Genomic DNA, 20,000 nt, shown 5'->3' with positions numbered 1-20,000 from the left:
GCGGTGCTTGTACGTTGAAAATCGTGGGGATTCGTGAGGAACGGAAAATAAGAGAAAAGAAAGGTAAAGGGAAGAAGAAGGGAAGGGAAAGGGAACGAGTAAGGAAAGGAAAAGAAAGGAAAACACGAAGAGAAGGATAAGAAACGAAAAGTAAGAAGCGAACGAAGATGGAAGAAGTCGGTGGAAGATCAAGAGGTGAAGAGGAAAGAGAAAGAAAGAAAGAGAGGTAGATATTTCCTAAAGACGTAAATACAAACGAAGCTAAAAGCTTACCTCTCAGCGGGTGGTCCCAAGCCCCCTACGGTGCTCGGCGGTGGTGGCGGCGCCCTTATCGGGGTCGGTGGTGGCGTCGAGACACCACCCAGGGACGGCTGACTCGGCTGGGGCCTTGGACTGACAGAGGCGGATGTCGTACTTGGGCTTCTCGAACCACCTGCACCCTCTGGACCAACGTCCTCAGCATCGGCAGCACTGCTGCTCGTAGTACCTTCAACACAATCGATCCCTCTTCTTTCGTTTTTTCTTATTTTTTTGTTCTTTTTTTTGCAAATTAAAAAAAAAAATAAAAACGACAAAAAAAAGGAAAAGAATAAATACGTCAATAGTGACCGCGAGTTATTCTTTTTTTCCTACGTTGTACCAATAGTATTTCGACAATTATTTGAATTGAAATAACATTGTAATGATTATTAATATATATATATATATATATATATATATATATATATATATATTAATAATATATACTTGCATAATATATTAATAACATTATAGTAGATAATGGTAAATAATAAATAAAACATTATAAACATTACAAGATTTTATCGTATTTCATATCGATGTATTTCGAAAAACGATAAGCGCTCAAATAATACTGTAAATGTCAAAAAAACGTACGATTGTGAAAAATTGAAAAAATTTTATCGTTGAAAATCTACGTACATTTCGTAAGCGTTATTATTAAATTAAAATGGAAATATATTCCCTTTTGTTTATTATCTCGATGTACCTTCAGGATCGTGACCAGTTGGACTAGGACCAGCGGACGAGGAACTTGGTGGTGCCAATCCTGAAGTTTCCAAGCCTACGCCGCTTCCAGTACCCCCTCCTCCTCCCCCGCCACCACCACCACCCGTTCCTCCACCAGCACCACTTCCACCTTCTCGCTTTCGCTGTTCCTCTTTCAGCCGCTCGCTTTTCCGCCATTTTGCACGACGATTTTGAAACCAAACCTGGAAAAATATGAGAGTATTTTTTATTTTTTCCACTTTTAACATTACTCCCAATGGAGCCCATTATTATTTATGCTTTCGAGTAATTTCCTCGTTAAAACGGTAAAATCGCTTATTTAAATATATATATATATATATATATATATATATATATATATATATATATATGTGGAGGTGAAAATACACATAGATATATATTCTCAACTTTGATTGGCGATTTAACGAATAAAAACGTTTCATTTATTTACGAAAATTTACACGCTACGGGATTTACATTCGGGACTCGCCTGAAATCGCTTCCATTTATGCTTGTAAACTTAATTCAAAATTTAATAACAACGTTCAAATAAAGTCGACGAGCTTGAGTTTCCTACGATTGCTGGCGTAGTGCAGGTGGGGCGTGGGCGTGGGCGATGGATGGTGAGTAGGTGGTAGGGGGAAGGGGTAGGAGAGAATAGGGATGGCAGGGGGAATAGGGGGAAGGTAGTATGGGACATAGAGAAAGACATTAAAAAAGAGAGAAAGAGAAAGAGTCGGAACCGAGTGCGCCTACAATCTCTCCTCTTGTTCGCGAATGTGCAAGGATAATTGCATGTACCGGGTGGCATTCTGAGGCAGGAACGTGCATGGAGAAGATCGTCATGGGTACTCTTTTCCGTCGTGCATGTTCAACGAGCCGACAGCAAGCACTGCCCCTCGAGTGCTTTTTAAAAAGCTCGAGTTCCGCTAACGAGACTAACTTGACATAATACCAACTGAAATAGACTTTATTATACCTGGCTATATTCCCGGTCTCCTCGTCGTTGCTTATTTTATTTCTTCTCCTTTTTCTTTTTTTCTTTTCATCTTTTTCTTTTTGTTCTTTCATTCTTTTTTTATTTCTTTCTTTTTCCTTTTCTTCTATTTATCTCTCTCTCTCTCTCTCTCTCTCTATCTGTGTCTCTCTCTTTCTCTTTTTGATAAATGAGACTCTCTCCGTTCCCTTCGTTCGTTCATCTGCGCGCTGTTTTACTTCTTTTTTTTCTTCGTATTATACATTGTCTCGCGAATTAAAATATACAATCTATTATACACAGATATATACGTACGTACGTATATACATATCTATGTATGTGTAAATAGGTGTATACGTGTACGTAAGGTATTACACGTGCTTTCCGTGAGAGAAAGCAAATTTAAAGCCGATCGTAAATCGCTTTTCTCATGGCTTTTTAAACGATCGATAAATATCGTGAATGGTATCTCGAAAAGAGGATAAGAGTAGGCGAATGTTAAGTGTGAAATAGGGTAAACGCGAATATCGAATCGATCCTTGGCGGTTATAAAAATTCAATGCCTCGAGGAGGACGAAGTAAGGAGTATTCGAAATTACTATCCTTCCTGCTACCACTACCACTACCATTAATACCGACGGCAAAAGTTTCGTCTGGAGGGTACTAGAGGTACGGGTGAAGGGAACGCAGTGGGATGAGAGTAAGGTGGGGAATGGGAAGGAGAAAGGGGGTACGAGAGGAGGAAGAGCGTGGGGTAGGAGAGGTAGCTTGAGAGTAGCAGGGAGAGAGGCTTGGGAAATGGTTTAATAAAATAAATACGATGAGCTCGGTTCTACAGCAGGCCGGTGTGGTTTCGAAGGCAAGCACGGTTTCGGAAAAGAGAAGGAAGAGGTAGAATGGAGGTGGTGGTAAAGGAGAGTGGGGTAGCTATGGTGGCAGACGGGGAGATATAATAATATCCTAAGGGTTGCGGGGGCGAGTAATAGCTGGGAACAAAGCCGTGGTTCCCTCGGGACTACCTCGTAGCGTAGAACGTTTCGTTCTCTCTCTCTCTCTCTCTCTCTCTCTCTCTCTTTCTCTCTCTCTATCTCTCTCTCTTACCCTATATCCTTTTCGCGCTCGTTCGTACTTCTTCCTCTCTTTCTCTTATACTTCTTACGCGCGTTCTTCATCCCTTTTCAATACGAATTTAATCCGAAATATGTCGATAATGGCCACGGCCAGGGACTCCTTTCCCCGTGGACCAGAGGTATTTAATCTTTCGTCGCTTAACGTGCGACGAAATCTTTGGATTCGTTCAATACATACATACATACATACATATGTACATATATACCATACATACATACGTCAAAATACAGATCAGAAGTATTTCTCGTTCGATTATTACCTATCTTCGTTTTTTCCTTAAGCTCCTTAGATATTATATTTGATTATAAATGTAAATGCGAAAATGATCTAAATTAATTCATATGAACTAATGTACGAACGTATGAATGAACGAATTTCTATATGCTTAGTTTTATTCATATATATATTTATATATATATATATATATATATATATATATATATATATATATTGATCGATTGAAAAATGATTCGTATAAATTATAATCCATACGATTGAAATGATTCGAATAAATTTTGATTCATATGATTTTTGTTCCATTTGTTGTTTTTTTCTTTGTTTAGCTTTTTTTTGTCATAGATAATTCGTGCAACACGAAGAGAGAAAAAGAAAGATAGAAAAAGAGGGAGAGAGAGAGAAAGAGAGAGAGAGAGAGACAACAAACAAAAGACGCTACGACGTGTACGACACTAGCTAAGCGTAAGCCGGCAGCAAAGCAAGGTTGAATAAATGCTGAGCGCGCGATAGTGTGCAGCGGTGGTTATTCGTGTACGCGATTCGAGCGCTTTAGAACGTGCCTCAACGATGCAGAAGGCCCCCCTTCGCCCTCCTAGAAGGTACTAATTGGAGTAGAAGAGGAGGACAGGCACTACATAAACGCGCCTATTTGTCCATTATTCCAGATTCCCTTTGTCTTTGCTAATGAAACAATGAGTCTGCGCCGTAATTACGTCATGCCTGCCTCTCTATCTATGTCTCTCTCTCTCTCTCCCTCTCTCTCTCACTCTTTCTTTCTCTCTCTCTCTCTCTCACTCTTTCTCTCTCTCTCTCTCTCTCTCTCTCTCTTTCTCTCCGCCTCGCCTATTGTATATACTTCTATCGAATCTACCTCTCTCGGCTTTTAGCCTCCCTTGTACAATGCATATTAAATTGACGCAAGAGAAAATCTTTTTTAGGAAATATCTATTCTCGATCCTTTTAACACATTAACCATCATCGCAGGATTTTCGCAGGTCGTAACACGGGGGAACAATGTAGAATTTTCATTATTATGAGCTTATAATAATAAATTATTACGTTTTATATGAGTTATATGATTTATAATAATGTGTTTATTTCACTGAAATTTATTCATGAACAACGTCGCACCGCAATGCATTCGGTTGCATCCTAGATTGAAAATAAGTCGGATAGAAGTGGTACATTTTTAATATGAAAAAAAGAAGAAAGAAAAAATGAAAAAAAAAAAACAAAAAAAGAAAAAGAAAAGAAAAAAAAGAGAAGTCCAATTTACATGAATTATGTAACAACGCTTTTGTAACTACCGCGAGAAATGATCGACCCGATTTTCATTAATATAGTTTCATCGCGATTCATCGCAAAATCCAATTTTTCTTAAACACGTACACATTTGTTAACTTTAAAATCAACGAGAAAGAATTTAATTTGTTCGTAGTCCCTTTGTCATTTTACATTATTTATAAGATTAATGAAAAATCATTGTTTAACAATCATTAATACTTTCATATAACAAACATTTTTAACGTTTCTCTTTTACATTTTGTTATTCAATTATTCGTACGTTATTGAAAATTTTTTAATTTCTTATTTTTGACATTCGAATTACAATGATATATAATTTAACAATATTATGATTTAACAGTATTATTGTCATCATTACGAAACCATTGAGAAAAAAGCGATGGGTTTTACATCGATTTGTTACGATATAACAATAAAACTCGTCGATTGGAGAAATTCGATCATTTTCATGATTTCGATGAATAATAAAGAAAATAAAAATATAACTGGATATGAGAATATGTTAATAGATAGAAGATAAGAAATAACATCGGTCTATCACGAAAGGCAAAAGGATTTTCAAAAGGGAATCGGTGCTATTGCGTGGATTCTCCGAGCGAATTACCGCGGCAGGAGTAAATATGGCCGGGAGGACGTTGCCGCGAATACAAAGTAATCCCAGAGATTACCGGCTTACTCTGTCAGGAGATTACGTCAGGTCGAGGGTGTCAGTATGCCTCATGGGGCTAAGGGGTGCGACTCTCGCTTGCTTCTTCCTATGATTCGCTCTCTCTCTCTCTCTCTCTCTTTCTCTTTCTTTCTCTTTCTCTTTCTCTTTCTCTTTCTCTTTCTCTTTCTCTTTCTCTCTCTCTCTCTCTCTCTCTCTCTCTCTCTCTCTCTCTCTCTCTCTCTCTCTCTCTGTTTCTTTCCGGGCTCGTGCCGACACGGTTATGGGAATAAAATTACGAAGGACGTATTTAGTTACTTAGGTGCAACGTAAACAAAGCCTTTTTTATCTTTCTTCTTTTTGTTTTTTTTTCTCTTTTTTTTCTTTTTTTTGTTACACTCGTGCTTATCCCGTTTATATCATAAACGATTTTTAATCTCACCTGAACTCTGGCCTCCGTAAGGTTGATCTTCATAGCTAGATCTTCCCTTGTAAAGACGTCAGGATAATGTGTCTGTGCGAACGCTGATTCGAGTTCCTCCAATTGTTGGAGCGTGAAGGTCGTACGATTTCTTCGTTGTTTCCTTCTTACGAAGGAATCCTCGCCGACGCCGTGCAAGGCCGGATGGTAAGCCGAATAACTTGTATCTGTAAAAATGTAAAAAAATTAAACGGATCGTTTTTTTTCTCTTCTTTTTTTTCTTTTATTTTTTTTTCCTATATATGGTTACGTATATCCGTATATACATATATGTATACGTATTAGATAATTATACGGTAAAGATCGATCCGATTATCAAAGAGATTAATTAAAAAGAGATATAGATGTATCTCCTCGTTAATATCTGTAGAGAGAGAGACAGAGAGAGAAAGACAGAGAGAGAGAGAGAGAGAGAGAGAGAAGAGAAGAGAAAGAGAGAAACACAGATCAATTTCAATTTTAGATTTTCCAAACGATTACAACGAAAGGGTCCTGTTATATAGCGCGGAAATCCAAAATAAGCGATTTACCAAAAGCTTCGAACGTACCAACGGTTTATATAGAAACGCGAATGGAAGAGAATGAGAGGTAGAAACATTACCGAGTATAGATAGAAGAGAAAGAGGGAGAGAGAATGGATATTACGAAACCCGGAACCGCTCATCAATGATGCAAAGCAATCAGCGCAATTAATTACCACGGCGCTAAGCCAAAGCTTAACGAAAAACACAAATTAATTTCCTAAACTCATAAAAATTCATGCCATTCGTTCTCTCTTCTCTTCTCTTCTCTTCTGTTCTGTTCTCTCTTCTCTCTTCTCTGTCTCTCTCTCTCTCTCTTTCTCTTTCTTTTTCTATCTCTCTTTTTTTTCTCTATCGTTTTCGTTTTCAGCATGATAGAATTACTGGAAAAATGAAACGCGACTTTACGGTTAGATCGTGAAAAATCCTAAAAAAAGAATAACACAAAAAAAAAAGAAAAGAAAAGAGAGACTATCGAGAAAAGTACGTTATTGCCTGGTGGAATCATAACGATTTTAAATGTAAAAAAAATTTCAAAAGTTCCTTTTTCTTTTATTTTTTTTTTCTTGTTTTCTTTTTTTTTTTATATAAATCCACACTAGACAAGTTCTCATTAATGTGTGTATCTATAAATGTTTCTAGATTACGGAAGATAAAAACATTTATGAAAAGGGATTTGAAAGAAAGAAAGAGAAATTGTCATTCCATCATTCATATATTTTTATTTGTAATTTTTTAATTTAAATCTATTTTTAATTTTAATTTAATTTGCGTTTCGCAGCGACACGTTTAATCGATTTATTAACTTTTTTGTCGTAACACGTGCCTTCGATATCGTTCATTTTTTACTCTTTTTCTTTTTCTTCTATTATTATTATTATTATTTCTTTTTACAGATCACTAAGAGTTAAAAAAAAGATCAGTAAGAACTAAAAAGAAGTTTTTAAAACGATAGAAGTCATTAGAGCATGGGAAATAATTAAAACGTTAGATAAGCATGAATTCGATGACGCGACGATTGTAAAAAATTCGATACGTGAATAACGAGAAAAAGTTGTTGTTGGATAATTGTAAATGACGATTATTCGTCCTTACTTTTTCTTTATTTCTTTTCATCGATCCCGAAAAATTAATTACCCTTTTGTTCTTTCATGATACGATCGTATAATATGATACAAAAATCATAATGATAGCTGAATTATTAAAAGATCTTATGATTATTAAAAAGCAAAAAATAAATCTGCAAATTCGTATATGATTCGGTAAGAAAATTTTTGATCTAAGTTATCTTAGTTTATGCCACGTTGAATGAAGATACAGACAGGATAGAACGACGGATAAGAGTGTAGGAGTGCGCAAGTGCAAAAGTCGTTGGCAAAACCCGACTCCGTTCGGTACTCCGGGTATACTAATAAATTGGATTAAGCCGACTCTCGATGAGTTGTATGAGTTGTCTGGATCCCAGCTTTACCTTGGCCCGACTCTAATCTAAGATCTTGAGTGGATTTCAGTTTGGGACACCAGTACATTTATTTACCAGGCTTCATCCACTTTTATGCCCTCTCTTCTTTTTTACTTCATCAAATTTGATTTTGAGTTTACTTTGTTCCTAACACGTTTCCATTTTTTTTTACTTTTTTCTTTTCTTGAGAGAAAGAGAGAGAGAGAGAGAGAGAGAGAGAGAGAGAGAGAAAGAGAAAGAGAAAGAGAAAGAGAGAGAGAGAGAAAGAGAGAAAGATTTTTCAATCGTTAAAAATTGCGTAAGAATTAGAAACAAATCGGTTAGAATTCTTATAGAAAAATCAAGTTTCTACTCTAGGATTACTTTGCAGGTCACGGCTCTGATCAAGGAACTATTCCGAACAACATTCTCTTACTCGAAATAGAGATAGAGGAGAATGTTCCGTAGAAAAACTACACGTAGAACGAAATCTAATGACACCCCGACCGTTACTAATGACACTAACGAGGTAGTTAGATGTTAGAGCGAATGTCGGTAGGTCTGGACCGTGGGCCGGAGTGAACCCACTTACCGACTTATCACGTAGTTACCTAATCTGTTTATCCCAACGGGGGGCAAAGAGGGGCCTGGAGCAGTGGCAACGGGGGGGATCAGGGAGTTGGAAGGGTGCCCGGACGTCCCTGAGGACACCCACCACCCTCCTTTCCCCTTCTCTCTCTCTCTCTCTCTTTCTCTCTCTGTGTTTCTCTCCGTCGAGGTCATTTGTTCAATCATCTACCGCATACGGTACTGATGCGCGATCGAAAACCTTCAAAGTCCTATTTTAAAAAGAGCGCGCCGGATAAAATAATATTTCTACGGTATACAACCCCCTTTCAATAATAATTATTCTCTCTTTCTCTCTCTCTTTCTCTCTCTTTCTCTCTTTCTCTCTTTCTCTCTCTCTAATTCGATAATTTCGATCTTTTGACAGTTTGATCTTTATCATCAATTTCAATTTCATTTCCTAACGTTTATTTGATTTATCGATTATATTCGTTCAATTAATTAATTATACTAACGGTTATTAGTTTATAGTTATCATACCGTTCTTCGATTACTGTTCGTATCGGATTACTTGAAAAGTTTGAAAAATCACTGCGGTATAATTGCGTAAATAATTAACGCGAGAAGTTCTAGCCTCCTTTTCTCAAAGGATAATTCGATTTAAGGAACGTCCGACGTTTTCATCGTTGCTCAGTTATCCCAATAAATTCTCTAAACGGTAAACTGAGGAGTTTGGGGGATAAGAGGATGCGGGGGCTGGGTTTAATGGAGGAGAAGAAGGAGGAAATCGAGAAAAGAAGGAAAAAGACACACAGTTTTCTGAGTTTATTCATGCTGTCGATTCCTAGCAGCAAGACGAAATTCGACTTGGAAAACGATCAGTGAATAAGCAAACTACCGTCCAAGTTTCAGTCAGGCGGCTTTATCGTCGAGACGCGGTTTAACCGGAAGTTGGTTCGAAGTGCAAATTAAGTTTAGCGACCGTCCAGTTTGTAGCGTCCACTTTGCGTAACTCGGTCTAGTCGGTAATGTAACTTCATCGATGTGTTCCGCCAGAGCAAGTGCCGCACAATCAATCCGGTAACACTATCCTCTTCTCTCTTTCACGCTCCCTCTCTCTCTCTCTCTCTCTCTCTCTCTCTCTCTCTTTCTCTTTCTCTTTCTCTTTCACTCTCACTCTCTCACTATCTCTATCTGACGCAGACATACAGAGATATATTCTGTTCACCGCTTTCCAACACGATTTTCTATCTTCTCTCATATTATTCCATCCTACATAATTTATCATCAACATCGCATATCCACGAGTCTCCTCCTTTAAATCGCCATTGAAAAGTAATATTTTTTACAGAACAGAGTGTCGGGACACTCTTGGGAAAATTAAGAGGGATGGTATATGCGTATTCGAGCCGTTTGAAAAATGTAAAACTTTTCCTACGGTCGCATAAACTCGAAAGTCAAACCCCCGTGCGATATAAATTTTATCGTGAATAATCGTACAATCATATTTATCGAATTAAAAGAACAGAGAGAAATGGTGGATATTAATTTTAGTTCCTTTGATGAAAGAAACGTTTCTTGTTTCTCGTTTCTCTTTTCTTCTTTTTTTTTACTTTCTTTCTTTCTTTCTTTCTTTCTTTTTCTCTCTCTGTTTTCTTTATTCAATTTTTTTTTATCTCACTAATTTTAATTTTAATTTCGAATTAAAGCGAATCGAGGGAGGGGAAGAAAATTTAACAAGAAGAAAGACAAGATAATAGGGATTGAACTTACAAGGGTGAGTCGGCGCGAAGGGATACTCCAAAGACGGTGGAAGCCTTGGTGCCGGAAGACCAGGGGGGCAGTGGTAGCAGAACATTCCTCCGGCCCTGGCCACCGTCCCACCCCCCGGCCCTCCACCCCCTCCCCCACCAGGCACTTGCGATTGGCTCGACGTTTGTTGTTGTTGCAAAGACTGCTGCGTTTGTTGCTGCTGTTGTTGCTGTTGCTGTTGTTGCTGTTGCTGTTGTTGTTGAAGATGTTGATGCTGATGGTTATTCGTCTGATGCGCGTGAACAGATCCAATCTGCAACAATGCGGGTTCTTTAATTGACTTCTTCTCTCTATCTATCTATCTCTTTCTCTCGAAGAAAGAATTCTCAGAAAAATTAACTCTCCTCTTGATGAATTTACGAGAAGTGACGTTCCGTAAGAAATAAGGAAGAGTCTTTTCTCTCTCTTTCTCTCTCTCTCTCTCTCTCTCTCTCTCTCTCTTTCATTCTTTTCTTTCGAAGGGAGGAAAAGAAGAGAAAGAAGAAGAAGAAAAAAAAAAATAAGTGGAAATCTTGGAGTTCGGCTTATATGGACGACCGATTTTCCGAACCTGAGGGAGAGGAAACATGATTAAAAGAAAGATAGAAATATAAAAAGAGAAAGGGAGTATGTTTGAGAAAATGGAAGAAGAGGATGAGTGGAGAATCGAAAGAGAGAGAGAGAGAGAGAAAGAGAGGATGGCTGGATGGCCGATTACGCCGATCCCCATTAGAGGGATTGTAAACTCTCATAAATAAATAATGTATGTATCTGTAGCAGTGGTGATGGTGCTGGTAGTGATGGTGGGGGATGTGATGTAGGGTGGGTGGGTGGTTGGGTGGATAAGAGAAGGGGAGGGGAGGGGGTTGGAGTTCTGCCAACGAGAGGGAGAGGTAGAAAGCGAAGAGCAAGAGCATAGAGAGGGCTCTTTGCCTAAGCGGGCATCGGTCGTGGAACTTAATAAACGGCTGAGTTATCAATTTATAATGGGTCGGCATGTGTGTCGCGCATGCGCGTGCCTTACAGGGCCGTATCTCGCTTTATATAATGGGAACGTACACGCGAGTGCCTTTAGAAACATATCATATACAAACTGTATCCGGCCGCTTTCTTCTTCCCTAATCTCGCTTAGACGTTTTAGTAGTAGATCTATTTATCAAGTAGATCCTCTTACCTCTCATAATAATGACGAATATATTATAATACACCAATGAGATTTTTTCGACCAAAAAAATTCTTATCGTTAGGGTCGTTAATTGGAGATATAAAAAAAAAGTTTCGAGGTAAAGGAGATTTGAATGTATACATATATATATATATATATACACGTACATACACACACACACATTGATGAGAAAAGTAAAAAAAAATGAGATGAAAATGACGTAAATATAAGTTTTGGAGTCTTTTGAGACATCATATACATGTGACACATACATATCCATATCTCGTTTCCGTGCCCCCTCTTTATAACAATCCCCCTCTTGCTGCTATCTCAATATATATACATATCTCTCTCGCTCTTCTTCTGCTCAGCTCTCTCTCTCTCTCTATCTATCTATCTATCTATCTATCTATCTCTCTCTCTCTCTCTCTCTCTCCTTCTCTCTCTCTCTCTCTCTCTCTCTCTCTCTCTCTCTCTCTCTCTCTCTCTCATTGCGGCTTCGGGTACGAAGGGACAAATTGAATTTTAGATCATGGCGTGCTCCTGTGGGGTCCAGGAACAGAGATAGAGGCGGATGTCGAGATGATACTAATTGAAATTTGAAATTGATATTAGCGAATTATTACCCTTCTCTCCCTCCAGACTCTTGCACCAACGTAATTACGTTCGCGTGTCGGTCATCAAAAGTAATTGCTGCCAAACTTAATGAAATTCAAGCAATTTTCGTTTCGTCCGTGCAACTTTACGCGACAACGAATTAAGTACCATCAGTAATCAGGACCTACCGTTGTTGGACCTTCCGTTTCTTTGTCCTTCAAATGTCAATTTCTTTTCTTTTTTTCGTTCTTGTTTTTCTTCTTTTCTTTTTAACAGGAAACAAATATACTTCTTTCCCTAAAGGGGGAAGGAGAGATGATGGGCGGGAGAGAAAAAATTCAGATACGTTCGGCGATTCATTTCGAATATAAAAATTAAAAAAAGCGAAAGAAAGAAAGTAAAGAAAATAAAATAAAAAGAAAAAAAGAATGATTAGATATTATCAAACGTCAAAGGCCAGCCACTTTCGTTCTTTGGCTTTGCACTATAACCGAACTTATGTTAGGTGCATAACGATGGAACATACGCACCGACAGAAGGGACGAAATGTAGCGAGGCTAATCCACGAAGGGCGCCTACGGGTGTCCCTCGAGCAAGAGAGCGAATTCTGTCAGGGCTACCACCAACATCGTCTCGTCATCCCTTCCTTCTTCTCTCTCACCCTCTCTCTCTTTTTTTCTCAGTTTCAAAAGTCTAGGGGAACGTGCAACGTTCCATCCCCTTTCCCAAAATAGACCAGCATGCGGTCGAAAGATGTATTTGCGGTGTTCAACCACCCGGACGAAACATTATGCCAGTGTTTTATTGTGCGATCATCCGATTGCTTCCGACTACTCTTCTACGCGACCCATAAGGGCTGAAGGGATTGCGGTTACTTTGCCTTTCGTCCGCTATTTACACGTCGACGCAGTCGCATCCGATTTGTTACACGCGTTCGTTCGAACGAACATTATTTCGCGTTTCTTACCTAAGAAAAAAAAAAAAGAAAAGATAAAAAGTATTTAAACATTCCATTTTCTTTAGGCAATTCTTAAAATTGACCGAACAATTTAAAGAATATTTTTATTTTAGAATCATTTCGAGACGATTAGAACGATGATTGTAAAAGTTATATTCAAATATAGGCAATATATATATTCGATCCAACGAAATGTTCTTCTATCCGTTTTATTTGTTTTTTTTTTTGCTTACTTTTTTGCATGTTTCTTTTTTTCTTTTTTTTCTATTTCAAGAAAAATTATATTTTCCGTTTATGCTGTGCAAAAAGAAAAAAGAAATGATGTTCGCTTTTCGACAAGCGAAGAGTATGTTATTGCCAAAAATCTTTTGATAAATCAATCGTGGAAAGATTAGAAACGACGTAGAAGGACGGAATTGTTAAAACGAAAGTGCGAAATGTTTTGTGAAAAGCATCGGCTTAGAAAGCGAACGCGTCTGATTCCGTGTTCATTACAACGCACTTGTTAATTGCATAATTGGCGTCGGCAATTACTACCAAAGCGACGCCGATTCTCTCTCTCTCTCTCTCTCTCTCTCTCTCTCTCTCTCTCTCTCTCTCTCTCTCTCCCTTTCTCTCTTACTCTCCCTCTCTCTGACTAGTGGCCCGATGACGTCAACATCCAATAATTCGGCACGCGACGACAATTGCACGCGTTCTACCGCCACGCCATTGCGCAAATAGCACGAATCGCAATTAATCCCGATAATTTACTAATTATCCTTCCATTCTATTATTATTTACGTTAGATCAAAACGATCGTGTTTCGATTTTATTTATATAAAATAAAATGAAACATCAAAGAGGAAAAAGAAAGAAAAGGAATTTCAATCGATTTAACAACAATTTTGTCTCCGATAAAATTTTGCGGTATAATTAAGAGGAAAAAAGGAAAAAAAAGGGAAAAAGAAAACGAAAGAGGAAAGAAAACAGAAACAAACAAAAAAATAAGTATTTCCAATTTGACGGTCTCACAGCAAAGCTTTAGTTCGTCGCCTCGCAATGCACTGTGATTGGCGCTCGGATAATCGACGTAATTGCTCAATTTAAAAATGTAGTTTTCCATTAAATTATCTCAATTTGCACCAATTGCTGACATATTCTTTTCTAGCCGGCGAATAACGGAATTACGAGGGCGACCGCACGGCCGCATACCAAAGAAAGTCGATGCACATGCCGCGGCCATAATTGAAGTAAGAGTTACATAAAGATACAGCTCGTCTGGATCTTTTTAGGATTGAAAATGGGAAAAAAAAAATAAAAAAATAAAAAAATGAAGAAAATTAAAAAAAAAACGAAGAAAAGGAATAAAAAAGAAACAACAACAAGAATGGATCATGCGATCGTAAAAAAAAACGATTTGTTATCCACGCCGTATTACATAACGCGAACCGTTCCATTACATAGATACATATATAATATATATATATACATATTTATGTATGTATGTATGTATGTATGTATATATGTATGTATGTGTTCATATGTGTATGTGTGCGTGTGTACCGCTTGATAATAATGTAAGTACGTTGCGGCTACGATGACTATATAATGTACGATTAGAGCTGTTAAGCTGAGTATGCCTAACTCAATACATCTCCATCAATTCTTGAATAAATCCTGTTAGCATAACTCGCCCTGTTTACCGCATTGTCTCGAGAGCAATTCAATAAAGTACGTTGTCATATTCGATGACGAAAAATCGATATCGTTCTTCGTTAAAGTAAAAGAAAAATAGTGATCCTTAAGTATTTCTTAACAAGACAAAACAAAAATAGAATATCGCGTACGTGCACACATTCATGCACACATTCATACATGCGCGCGCGCGCATACGCAGACGAAATATATACAAATATTTTCATTAAAATCCAATTAAATCATCAAACTTTATCACAAACTTTTTAAAAATTCTCAAGGATCGAATTGACCGAACATCGTGTGCGTTAGGAAACTCGAAGAAGACGCGATTAACGAAGATTTCATTAGGGACAATATTGTGGTGGCATCGTCGCTCGTTGTCATCGTCGGGTCCTGGTTTCTTTATTGGTCGGTCCCCGTGATGTATTGGAGAGAATTAATTAAGCAGCACAAATTGGATGCAGCGCGTTAGCCCTTATTCGAGGATGACACAATTTAATAAGCATCTTCTCTCTCGTAAATTAAGAGAGCCCTTCGCTCCCGCTCGACGAAAGAGTATGCGGGATCAACGGGCTATCTAACAACAACTAAAAAAAAAAAAAAAGGACAAAAAAGAACTACTTTTATTACATCATTGAAATTAATTTTTTCTCTTTCTCTATATACGTGCATACATATGTACGTACGCGTAATCAGGTATTGATATTTTTCTTTCTTTTTTTCAACGTGACGTAAGAAATACGTTTGATGGACTCAATTTTTGACTCATTGTCAGCAATTTAATGATCTTGCGGATCAAAAGAAAAGTGCGTGAGACTCGTGTACATTTATGATGTGTAAACACGTGCGTACATATATATATATATATATATATATATATATATATATATGTGTATGTATGTATATATGTATGTATATATGTATATATATATATGTATGCATGTATATGAATATATCGACGCGCGCCAAAAAAAACCACACATGCACACGCACACACATACACAAACGCGTGCACGCGCGCGCACCTCGCACTGTATATAACGCAATTGTACATACATTGGCTTCTTAAATGATATTACGGCATGAACGGTTAAAAGGTTAAGAGCACGTAATGTCATCTCGTTGAAGAGAAATCGAGGACGAAACGAACTGTGGGTAAATATATGCGGTTCGGTCATCTCGTCTCGACGATCGCGACGAACAATTAGTTAGAAGGAAGAATATATGAATCGTTCCTTACTAACATCGCTATACACGTCTTCTTCGTAAACGACTATGACAACGACTATAACAACTACAACGACAAAAACAAAGACAACGGCGACGACGACTACGCCGATAACCACGACGATGGCGACAATGATAATGATGATGATGATGATGATAACAAAGACAACTACGACGATGACGATGATGACGATGACAACAATGACAAGGACAATGTCTAATGTATTTCGGTTGGCCACATCGAAACGCGTCCGTCTCGAACAAGTCAAACGCGTACAATGAGGGTTAACTTTTGCAAATATGCTTTTTGCCTCATCCTCAATGACGCAGCATTTTTCTAATGGAACTTGTTACTAATGGATTTAGATAAAGAAAGGAGAAATTATTTATTCAACGGATATGTAATTTATTCCATATCAGTTATTGTTCTTCTTCTTTTAAAAATAAAAAAAGGAAAAAAAAGAAAAAGAAAAGAAAAGAAAACAGAAAAGGAAAAAGAGAAAAAATTTAAGGAAAACAAAACAACCATAGATATCAGTTGGATTTATCGTAATAGCTTACACACATACGAGTGGCGCGAATAACGAGACACACAACATATGTATATACATATATACGTACATACATACATACATACATACATACATACATACATACATACATACATACATACATACATACATACATACATACATACATACATACATACATACATACATACATACATACATACATACATACATACATACATACATACATACATACATACATACATACATACATACATACATACATACATACATACATACATACATACATACATACATACATACATACATACATACATACATACATACATACATACATACATACATACATACATACATACATACATACATACATACATACATACATACATACATACATACATACATACATACATACATACATACATACATACATACATACATACATACATACATACATACATACATACATACATACATACATACATACATACATACATACATACATACATACATACACACACTTACATATATGATATAGATATCGCCTCTTCCGTAGCACGTCGAGTGCGGTGTAATGTATTTTGGTTAAGCGCATCGGAGCATGCTCGTCGCTGAGTTAACGCATTTAATGGAGGTTAACTTTGCATGCGGTATTGCTCTCCCGTGCCCTAACCTCTTTACTCGCACACGTTCAAGCAACCCCTTGACTCCTCACCTCACCCTTTCCTACGACTCCCCCGTTGCTATTGGTTTAAAGGCAAAGTCCTGAAAATTATGCGGAGACGTAAAGGAGAAGATCATTACGTTGACGTTACTATACGGATATATATATATATATGTGTAAGTATTATATATTCCTTTTTTCAAGTTACATTTACTGCCTTGAAAGGTCAGATCCGTGTGACGGGAAAATATTCCCCTTTTATATTGTTTTATTCATACTCCAAAAATATGGAAATATTCGTGCCTTAAATTCTCGATTCGTTCTCCATCATGTAATATTTTTTTTTCTTTCCCTTTCTTTTTTCTTTCTTTCCTTTCTTTTTGGTTTTTTTGCACACTAAACGATTAGCTAAAAACCAAGGAAAATAAGATACATTGAACGCCACAGAGAGAGAGAGAGAAAGAGAGTTCTTTTATCGTTGGCGTCCTAGGGGAGAATGAAGGATATTTAAGGGCCATAAATGCAGCTTGAATAGACGAAGGCACGTCCGGAAGCGGAACTGGACCTTTCGGGCCATCGAGCGCAACGAAATCGGCACGGTCGTTTCTTCCATGATACTTGATGTGCATGTATATATACATTCTTAATTGAGAGGGTGAAAGGAGGGTACATGATAAATAGTTTTCGAGAAGACACCATAGATGGGCAGGAGGAGATAGAGAAGTGATGAAAGAGAGAGAGAGAGAGAGAGAGAGAGAGAGAGAGAAATGGATAAAGAAGTATCACTTTGTTCGATGTCACAGCGAATATCTGCCCTTTAGAAGTCTCTAAAAGGGTGGGCGGGTGCATTCGCGCTCTCGACGATTCCAAGGGGAAACATCACGATATCCTGAGTTCCCTCCCTCCTTCCGGACACGTCGCAGCTCCTTCGCACGAGAACCGTGCTCTACGAGTACCGTCCCACCCTTTGTTCTCTTATGTTTTGAAAAAACAATGACACGGGACGATGATCGTTCTGTGGGGCTAATGAACCCTTCTTTATTGACGACGTTTACACTATCGTCAAGATCATGAAACATAAAATCGTCATCTTACGTCGAATTACAAATGGGAACAATGAAAGTAATCATTTTGTTATTATTACACTTGATTATTATCGTTTTATTTCATTTCTACTGCATTTTATTGTTATTATTATTATTATCTTTTTATTTTTTTTATTTTTTTTTTTATTATCGATTGACTGCAATTAAAATTTTCTCCTTTTTTTGTGCATTTGATATCTTAGATATCTTAACAGCAAGTATATATTTATATGTATAATCTTTCAATAAAAGTTTTCAATAAAATTGTTTACCTATATCAATTTGTTTTATCGATTAAACGAAGTATCAATGTCGGTGAATGATAAAAATGTTGTAAAAATAATATCTTTGGTAAAAATAATATCGCCATACAGTTTGTGATCTAATAATGGCAATGAGTCAAATGGATTAAACGAATTTTCTTTACGAAAGATCTATCGTTTTTGATGATGACAATAATAAAATTATAAGAATATATGATAATCGTTTTATCAATTCAAACCGGACCTTTTGAATTATTTAGATAGAAACGACGGTAGTTAGGACGATTAATTTGTTTAAACAATATCCATTATAGGAGAGAACGAGATCGTTTAGAGGAGGTAGAAAATTGTTACGGACGCGTTTCTTTCAACGAGGATCGCGCGGTCGGCCGCAGACGGATTATCGAGGCGTTGCCTTTCGTTATCGTACGCGTTAAACCGAATAAATCAAACGTAAATGGATGAGCGGGAAATAAACTGAAAGCTACATATACGAGCCACTCGATGAACTAAGAGAGCAGATCCGGATCTGGTCGAGCGTCGAGTGTAGTACGTACGATCGTCCGAGAGGACTCTACGAAAAGAGAAAAAGAAAGAGAGAGAGAGAGAGAGAGAGAGAGAGAAAGAGAGAGAGGCATTGAGAAAGGGTGAAGCAGAAGGCAAAGCGGGTAGGTATATCGTGAAAGTTCGCTCGAGTGCGTGCGCATCGAGAGGAGTGGTGTGTAATGCGGTGGAATCGAGTAGATCCAAAAGTCAAACGTTGTTTTTGATACCTCTTATCCTTCCTATCTATAAGAACAATGATGAGTGTAACGACTATTAAAAAAATATTCTCTTCAATTATTATTAAAAATTAACAAATATAGGTAGAAATCATTTTACCTGGTATTTTTTTAACATATAGAAAGGTTACGTACACCGAAACAATTATTAAAAAAATTGTTTTTTTCCAATTATTAGTAAAAATTAACAGTTATCAATATAAATTATTTTAGCCGAAACGATTATTAAAAAATTGTTCTTTCGAATGATTATCAAAAATTATTAGATATGAGTATAAATCATCGTTGATGTTTTTATGACTGATTTAAGACTCGTTGAAAATTTTATTAAATTCAACGTTGCTTGATGATATTTTTCTAACACATAAGAACAGTGGATGAGTGAATCGATTATTTAAAAATCGTTCTTTCCAATCGTTATTAAAAATTAATAGATATTAATATAAATTATCGTAGATGTAAGGAGTCGTTAAAAAATTTATTAAATTCAACGTTGTTCCTCTTACATACTACTTTTTTAATACATAAAACAATAGATAAATGAATCTACTATTAATAAAATTTTCTTTTTCAAATCGTTATTAAAAATTAATAAATATGAATACAAATCATAGTGAATGTTAGAGCTCATTGAAAAATTTATTAAATTCAACGTTGTTCGATGCCTTACTTACTTCTTACTTTTTTAAACGCATAGAATAATAGAAAAATGAATCGATTATTAAAAAATCCATCTTCTTGAATTAATTATTAACAATTAATAAATATCATTATAAATGATCGTAGATATTAAGAAAGCGTTGGAAAAAATTCATTAAATTTATTTGAAATTTTATTGATTATTTCGTAAAAGCTAAGAGATGTATTCGATTTTATATTTTGTATTTCGAGTTATACGTATAGAGAGAGGCGCTTAGAGATATT

The 20,000-nt window shown here is 36.8% G+C and overlaps 1 protein-coding gene across 6 annotated transcripts in view; it reads right to left on the bottom strand.

Annotated features, from left to right (window-relative positions):
• The window catches only part of LOC124427564 (cone-rod homeobox protein-like), a 36,706-nt gene that overhangs the window by 5,627 nt on the left and 11,079 nt on the right, over window positions 1–20,000 (bottom strand). For 3 of the 6 annotated variants that reach the window (XM_046970613.1, XM_046970614.1, XM_046970618.1), the window contains 4 exons: window positions 10,108–10,399; window positions 5,767–5,972; window positions 1,010–1,232; window positions 274–487 (listed from right to left, as the gene is read on the bottom strand). In XM_046970613.1, the coding sequence (XP_046826569.1) occupies window positions 274–487; window positions 1,010–1,232; window positions 5,767–5,972; window positions 10,108–10,192 (728 nt within the window). In that variant the 5' untranslated portion in view covers window positions 10,193–10,399. Of the gene's footprint in view, window positions 1–273; window positions 488–1,009; window positions 1,233–5,766; window positions 5,973–10,107; window positions 10,400–12,075; window positions 12,185–12,417; window positions 12,951–16,807; window positions 17,048–20,000 lie in introns of those variants that run through there. The other 3 variants (XM_046970617.1, XM_046970615.1, XM_046970616.1) reach the window with 3 other exon arrangements.

This window comes from Vespa crabro, chromosome 10, assembly GCF_910589235.1.
Source record: "Vespa crabro chromosome 10, iyVesCrab1.2, whole genome shotgun sequence".
Taxonomy (NCBI): Eukaryota; Metazoa; Arthropoda; class Insecta; order Hymenoptera; family Vespidae; genus Vespa; species Vespa crabro.
This window is presented reverse-complemented; position numbering and strand designations above follow the sequence as displayed.